At 33.8% G+C, this 8,174-nt stretch overlaps 1 protein-coding gene across 1 annotated transcript; it reads right to left on the minus strand.

The window, feature by feature from the left end:
- Positions 1–1,464: 1,464 nt before the first annotated feature.
- On the minus strand, positions 1,465–3,122 carry LOC120080082 (uncharacterized protein At3g28850-like). Its single transcript, XM_039034637.1, has 2 exons — positions 2,367–3,122; positions 1,465–2,278 (listed from the first exon to the last, which is right to left on the minus strand). The coding sequence occupies exons 1-2, from the start codon at positions 2,923–2,925 to the stop codon at positions 1,644–1,646; spliced, it is 1,194 nt and encodes a 397-aa protein (XP_038890565.1). The 5' UTR covers positions 2,926–3,122; the 3' UTR covers positions 1,465–1,643.
- Positions 3,123–8,174: the final 5,052 nt, after the last annotated feature.

Genomic DNA, 8,174 nt, shown 5'->3' on the forward strand with positions numbered 1-8,174 from the left:
ATCTACGTTATTTTATTATTTAACAAGTTGTGTCAAATCCATTAATTTTAATTGAATAAATATGTTTTATTATTAATAATATTGAAAAAAAACTATATAAAATTATAATTTTAAAATTTAAAATTTTAATTGAACAAATGGATTGAATAAAATTAAAGTTCAATGATGGATAACAAGTCGAAAATAACTTTTAAGAGATTTTTCCTTTAAGAAAAAAAAAACCTTTTAGAGAATTTTTGAAGTGATACCTGAAAAAAATTCTTTCTAAATAATTTTTAAAGTGCGATTTTAAAATTTTTTAAAATCATTTCCGATTATTAAAATGTTACAATTTTTTTAATTATGATTATAACTATTGGATTACTACATCACTCTTCTGTTAATTTCTATAACTTATCAAAGTTAGAATAGGTTAATTGACATACGTTAATTAGGAGTGTGCAAAATTCAGTCCAAATCGACGAATTGAACTAAATCGACTGGTTCGATCTGATTTTTCTAATTTTTAATGATTTCTCGATTTATTGCTTAAAAAATCGAGATCCTCTATTCGTATCTCAATTCATAGCTAAAAAGATCATAAAGACTGGAACCGAACTGAATTTAATATATATTTATTTATTAGTTTCCCAAATAAATCCACCAGCCCACATTTCCTCTTATGGTGCAAATAGAGAAAAGCTCATTAGCCCAACTAAAATAGATATACATTTTTTTATTAAAAAAAGAACCCTAACTTCGATTTTAGCCGATTCAAACTTTTGAAAATCGACCTATTCGATTCAGTCACTAGTTTTGCTCAAAATCAAACCAAAGCATACAAACCCCCAACATTAACAATAAAGAGATTTGTGATTGATTCGAATCAATCATACATGTTGTACTAAAAAAACCTCTATTACATTATTAAGTTACAAAATTTAATTTTATAACATCTATCTTAATAACTCATAAATATAGATAAAGACTAAAGTTAAATAAGAAAGACATTAAAATCTCATGTAGTAACCATTTGATTTTTTATTTTGAATTTTTAAAAATTAAGCCTATAAATATCTCTTTCACCTCTAAATTTTTGTTTTTTTTCATTATACTTTCTACCGATGTTTTCAAATATCAATTTAGGTTTTGAAAACAAAAAAGAGTAATTTTTAAAATATATTTTCGTTTTTAGAATTCAATTCTTTTATTTAAGAAAGATGAAAACCATCTAAAAAAGATTAAAACTCGAGATACAAATCCAACCAAAGTTGTTTGTTTTCCCTAATATTGATTGGTTTCTTCTCTTTGCCTCCTCAAAAAGTGGCAAACCTACCATCTCTCTCCTTTTTCACCCCATCTTTTGTACTTTGTGCTTCCCATCCCCATGATTGTGAGCAAACTCAAATTAAAAGGAAATATAAGAAAAAAAACATTATAGTTATTTTTTTTATTATTATTATTATAAGCCACAATTATAACAGCTTGAATAAATGAGGCTGTATTTTCTTAGTAATTAGTTGGAAAATTTGTACATCCACACTCAACTCTCCCAATCAAACCAAAATCCTCTTCTTCACTGTACAACAAACAATCCAAACAGAAAAATTAACCCCAAAACCAAAAATCTGAACAAACAAATAGAAAAATTTGTTTGAATCACACTAAGAACAACAAATGGGGCAACGAATTAACCCATTTTCATTACAATCAGGACACCTCTGAAATCCACCTTCTTCTTCTTCTTCTTCTTCTTCTTCCTCTTCACCTTCTTCACAGTAAATTTTGCAGCTTCCACTGCATGTCTCACATGGCACAAACCTCACATCCCCACATGCCTCACAACTCCCTCCGCCGTCTCCGCCGCCGCCCTCCTCCTCCACTTTCTCACACCCTTCCAGAATCTTCTCCAGCTCCCCATCTTCGTGCAGCTTCCTAATTTCCTCTGCTCCACCAATGTACTTTTCTCCCACGAACACTCTCGGCAATCCGCCGCCCTTCATCCCTTCTCCGAGCAGATCCTTTAATTCCTGTTTGAACCCTGAGTCCATCGAAACATCCCGTTCGTCCACTCGAGCTCCCATTGATTTCAGAATCATCCTCACTTCACAACAATCCTCGTATGTCTTTCGAACCCCTCTCAGACTCGTGAAGTACACCACTATTTTGTCTCTGTTTTTCCCCTCTGCGGGTTTTCCGGTCGGTAATTCGTCCTCTGGTGGCCGGAGATCAAATGGGTCCTCCGGTGATCGCTCCTCAAAGGATTTCCGAAACGAAGATATCACATCAGGGTCCAAATCTGAAACAGAGAAGCTCAAATTGTTAAAGGAATAATCTGAATATAATTTGAATTGAGATGAATTTCGCAACAAAAGAAGGATTGTTACCCATTGGTTGAAGCCAGGAAGACGAGGAATCATTAATTGAAATATCCTTCAAATTCGAATTCCCCTGTTCTAAGGAATCACATACCGGAATTGTACTACTGACATCGAAAGAGAAGCTTCGGGAACGACATGTCGGACGGAAGGGACTAATGTCGTCGAGGCCTTCCATGACTTCCCAAACGTTAATGGTTTCGGGTTCTCCGGGCGGCGTCATGATCGGAGTTCTGGGGGCAATTTTGGAAATTTTGTCGTTGATCAAATTAGACCAAGTTTTAGCCTCAATTAAGGCCATCGGAGCGTCATTCTTGGTTTGAATAATTTGGAGATGGGGAGATTGAGATTCATCAACATGAACATCAACGGCGGTGTAGATTTTGTTATCGTAGTGAATGTTTTCGAGCTTGAGAGAGCCGAGAGTGGAGGAGGAAAAGGCAACGACGTGGTAGCCGTCGGAGTGGGGCGGCGGAGATTGGTGAGCGTGAAGAGAGTTGCTTCTTTGGGTGATGGAATTCCGGCAATGGGGGCATCGTCGCTTTTGCTTAGAGGTAGCACAACCCATTAGAGAAAGAGAAAGAAAAAGCCACAAAAATGAGACCAAAAATTGAGAAATGGGAATGAAAAGGGAAGAAGAATTTTGGGGAAAGAGGACAACAGGAGGTGAGTTTTTTTGAAGGAAGGGGTTTGAAATTAGAGGCTTGAATTGAGGGGTTGAATGGAAAAATAAGTGGGAAAATGGAGTTGAAAGTCAAAGAAAAAGAAAGGGTTTTTATTTAAATTTCATTCCACAACCCACTTTTATTATTATTATTATCCTTTAATTGGCTGAAAAAATAAAAATTTGTCCTTTAAGCCTCCTCAAGGCTCAACTACTTCCGACCTTGGTGATACAAATAAAAAAAGAGCGACGCTTTATGGGTTGGAGTCGGCGTTCAACGCGACGAGTAGCCCGCCGACGTTTTTTTTTTTCTTTTTCTTTTTCTTTTTAAAAAAAATTTATCAATAAATTCCTTTTTCCACGTATGACTATGAACGGAGTCAAATGAAGAAGAAAACTAGATATATCTAGAAACCTTTGTGTGGTTTTTTTGGGTGTAAAATACCTTTAAATGCAATTTTCTTTTTTACAATTTTAAATGTAATTAAAAAAAAAGGGAAATGTAACATATCATAAATGTAACTATAATGTTTATGGGATTTTTAAAAATAAAAAAATAAGAGAAACTATTTAAAAAAAACCAAATTTAATCTTTTTTTAGAATGATAGAAACGAATAAAAATCTATAATTTATACTATATGATAGATGTTGATAAAAATCTATTAGTGTTCATCATTTTTTGTTTTGTTATTTTTTAAATAGTTTGATTTTTTTTATATGTGTAAATTTCCCTAAAGTTTATAAGTATTTAAATATTTATTTTTGAAAAAAAAAAGTATTCGAAACATTTTTTTAAAAAAATATTAGAAACAAAATTAGATTGTTGGACAGCTTTGGGGTTTAGTGCCTTTGTGTTTGAACTTTGAACTAGAATAGTATTACGTGCTAGACATGCTTAGTTGCTCGTATATGGCTTGAAGAACAGCTCCCATAGGTGGAGACTACTGCAAAACAAGGGAAATTTTTCTATACAAGGTGGAGTGTTGAAAATTTTTGGAGTGTCAAAATTTTTTCATACTTATTCCATTAAAGTTGGGGTTCACTGATATTAATGTAAGATCCACTAATATTTATAAAGATAGATTTATAGTGTGAATAAAGAGATTATAGTGTACTTTTGTATAGTGCTAGAAATCTACTATTGCTTTCTCCCTATACACTTAACTCGTCAAAAACTTCTATAATCAATCTTCTTAACATTCAATCGGTTCATAATCATGGGAAGTACCTGGGAATTCCTTCATCCATCTCAAAAAACAAGCAGGTATCCTTATCATATCTTAAAGAAAAAGTGTATAAAGCTTTGCAGGGTTGGAAGAGGCATCTACCCTCAAAAGTAGGCAAAGAAGTTTTGATCAAGGCCGTGGCTCAGGCTATTCCAATCTATATTCTTACGTGTTTTAAATTACCGTTGGGAACTTGTCATAATCTTAATCAAGTAATGGAAGATTTTTGGTGGAACAGATATGAAAAAGGAAAAAAAAAAAACATTGGGTAAGCTGAAAACATATGGCTTACCCTAGGGAGAAGGGTGGTTTGTGGTTTCAAGTTATCCAAATTTTCAACCAAGCTCTGCCAGCAAAGCACACGTGGCATATTCTTTGGAGAGGTCAATCCCTGGTGGCTCGCAACCTAAAGGCCAAGTATTTCCCAAATACCACTTTTCTTCATGTTGGTCTGGGTTATCACCCTTTTTACCATTGACAAAGCGTTTTATAGGTCATGAGCTTGCCATCAAAGGTGGTTGTTGGAGAATTAGTGGTGGAAGGTCGATTGAAATTTACTTTGATCAGTGGATCTCCAAGAAAACAACGTTCAAACTTCTTTCTTTCTCGCAACCACTTTCAGTGTCAATGGTGGATAGTCTTATTACTAACGGGAATTGGAATATGGCTATGATATATGAATTCTTCTGTCATGATAATGTTGCGATCATTAGGAAGTATCCCCCTTTACACCCCTTCTCAGGTTGATAGCGTCATTTGGCATTATGATGAAAAGGGAATCTACTACGTGAAAAGTGGTTATATATTGGCCCGATCTTTGTCCTTGGAGGGCTCACCTTCCTCATATCAAGACACTGAAAAAATTTTAGAAGATATCGTGGGCCATTTCTATTGTTCAAAAAATGAAAATCTTTTTGTGGCAAACTTGCCTAAACTTTCTCCCAACATGTCATACTTTGGCTAGGTGTTCCATTATTGAGTGTGAGGATTACCTGTTGTGTCATCAGGCTCAATAATCTATCATCCATGTGTTGTGGTATTGCAAGGGAAGTAAACACATCTAGTCTCTTTGGCCTCCTAGCCTCAACCTTTTGAATATGCATTTATCTGATATTGTCTCTTTTTTGTAGGGCTTGGGAGGTTTCGAGCCATTTGGAGATCTAAATTTTTGCTCTTATTTCATATTTAATTTGGCAGTGTCACAATCTTCTTGTTTTCGATAAGCGAAACTCTTCCAATCATAATCCTATCCAGTGGCCGCTTAACATGGTGGAATCTGTCGATCGTCTGTTGTCCTCGAATTATCTTGCGGACTCTCAATTTCCTCCAACACGCCAGGACATCGTGGAGGATTTTCATTGGCCAACTTCCCCTCCCCTCTTTTAAATTAAACTCTAATGCAGCAGTTGTGACCGATGAAGTGGGAGTTGGAGCTATTGTTCGTGATTTAAAAGGGAAAGCATTGCTTTTTTATGGAGAACCATTTCCACTTATCGGGATCTGTTGATCTCGCTGAAGTCATTGCCATGTTTAAAGGAGTATCTCGATCTATCTATTGAAGCTGGCATATATCATTTTTGGGCTGAAACTGATTCCTTTATTTCGAAATCTTCTAGTTGGTGGATTCTAAGCTCCCATGGGTGGATTCTACTTTTCGTTCAGATTTGAATTCCTTTTAAGCTTTTATATTTTGTTGTTTTTCTTGGTTCTAAAAAAAATTGCAAAATATGACTAAAAAAAAATTATGTTGACGAGCACAATAAAGTAGACATTGTAAATTTTAGGGGAAATAGAGCTACAATGCAAAACTAGAAATCACTAGAGTTTAATTCCATAGAAATTTGAACAAAAAATATACAAATTTAGTAGTCTATATTTAGATCAGCTAAAACCAAATACTCCTAGCAACTATGATTTCCAACCTCAATTTTTTTGGCTTCTTTTAAGCAAGATCTCAACTAACAAGTCAACAACTAAGTTCTAAGAATTCAACATCAAGGATTAAGTTGGACACTGACTAACTTAGAATCAAAATTTTTTAGACAAGGAACAAGCTAGTAGCTACAAGAGTCTAGACTTTTCCCTTGAAATGCCTTAACCATCGAGAAAACCAATCTCAATGGAAAAATGGTCGTTGGCATCAACAGAACCTTGTCAAGAGAGGTTTTGTTGACATTAAAACATGAAGGTGTCAACATAAGCCTTTATCTCGATGCCATGTAATCGACGTGGGAATGGTTTTACATTTGTTGATGCTATGTAGAAGGTGTTGATACAAGTCACCTTGACCAAACACTTTCATCCATATAAGATAATATAAAATATATTGATCCTACTTAATGTTCTTGGTGTGCAACTCAAGAAACTTTTAGGTTAAATTTAACCGGAAAAACTCAAAATTAATAGGCATTCATCATAATTTATTTGAACAACCTAATAACAAAGCTTTAGATAGCCTCCGAACATAACCCTAAATATCACATCATAAACCATGTCAAAAAAAAAAAAAAAAAACTAAGGTGCCCCTAATTAAAATGTTCTACAAAAAATAAAGATAAGATTGATTCGAATTATTGAATAAAATATGAATAATAATATAAATGTTTCAGTATTAATACTAATAATCGAACAGTTTTATCCTTAGATACAAGATAAAATGTATAATTTAAAAATAAAATAAAAATGTCAACCATATTGGTAGTCTTTTCAAATAATTTCTTACGAACTGAACAACTTTTCTTGTCTAAGTATGTATTTATTGGTCTCAATGATGGGTTGAATTACGATATAGTTGAGCTAGGTTACTTTATGAGTCTCACTTATTTTAGGGTGTCGAATACATTCAAAGCTTCCTTGAACTAGGTTACTCTCTATTTTACTTTGATAAAATTAGTAGATACTTGGCTCACATCACATTAATTAGTATAACTAACAAATTTACAAAACGCATGATTTTAGGCATATGATTTGATACTTTTCTTTAGTGAAAATTGTTATTGCATGCTATTTATCCCTTTATTTGGTTTAATTTGGTAAAAGGATCAAGTAAAGGTCCTTTAACAATCTAAAGTGTGTTTTTACTGATTCAAGATGATTTTATGGGCTTTTACCGTTGTTTTTAACTCCGTTAGACTTGTGTTATTAACAATATTTGTTTGGTTCTTCTTCAGTGGGAGTCTATGGTAATGTCTCAACATGTGTGTTTTCTGTCAACATGTTGTTTTCATCAAGATGCAGATTCTTCTGTTTTATTGTTTCCTTATCGAGAAGATTATGGTAGTTTATTCTTTTTTATTGAGTTTTCTTTTCTACGAGGCTCGGAATATTTTGTTAGGGTTTCCTTTTACGTTTCATTGTGTACATTTAAGGGTAGTCTTTGTGTTTGTTAGGGTTGGGCGTTCTTTATTCTAAAAGAAGTATTTCATTGATGTTGTCTTGCGAGTTCGATCAGAATTGCAAGTGAGTGTGACCTTCTCAGTGAAGGTTGTATGTTCCTATCTCATCATTCCTCATCTAGAGAATACGAGATGAAGTTATATCAAATTGAGAGGGATGCTTTAACTTAGGGGAGCCTAAGTTCATAAAGTAGAGTGAACTTCATTAAAAAAAGAAATATAAACTACTTGGTGAGTAGGAGTCATCTCACACTTAGGGGAGCCTAAATGTTCATCTATTAATATATTCGTACTTAGGGAGATCGTAAGGTGTATTGAGAGGGAATCTCACATTTAGGGGGAACCTAAGTATTATTGCAAGAAGTTGAGCTTGACATATGTCACTATTATTGCATGTTTCTACAAATAAGTACAACGTTATAATTGTTTTACTTTATATTAGTAGATTTATCTTTCTCAGGAACACTACCCCTAAATGTATAGATGGTATTTCACCAAACTGGGTTACCAATTTCTATGTTATATATCTTT

The sequence above is a fragment of the Benincasa hispida genome, chromosome 6, assembly GCF_009727055.1.
Source record: "Benincasa hispida cultivar B227 chromosome 6, ASM972705v1, whole genome shotgun sequence".
In the NCBI taxonomy this organism is placed as follows: Eukaryota; Viridiplantae; Streptophyta; class Magnoliopsida; order Cucurbitales; family Cucurbitaceae; genus Benincasa; species Benincasa hispida.

Coding starts and splice junctions, on each gene's coding strand:
- LOC120080082 (XM_039034637.1), bottom strand. CDS start 2,925: ATGGGTTGTGCTACCTCTAAGCAAAAGCGACGATGCCCCCATTGCCGG. Junction 2,279..2,366: donor TTCCTGGCTTCAACCAATGG/GTAACAATCCTT, acceptor TCTCTGTTTCAG/ATTTGGACCCTGATGTGATA.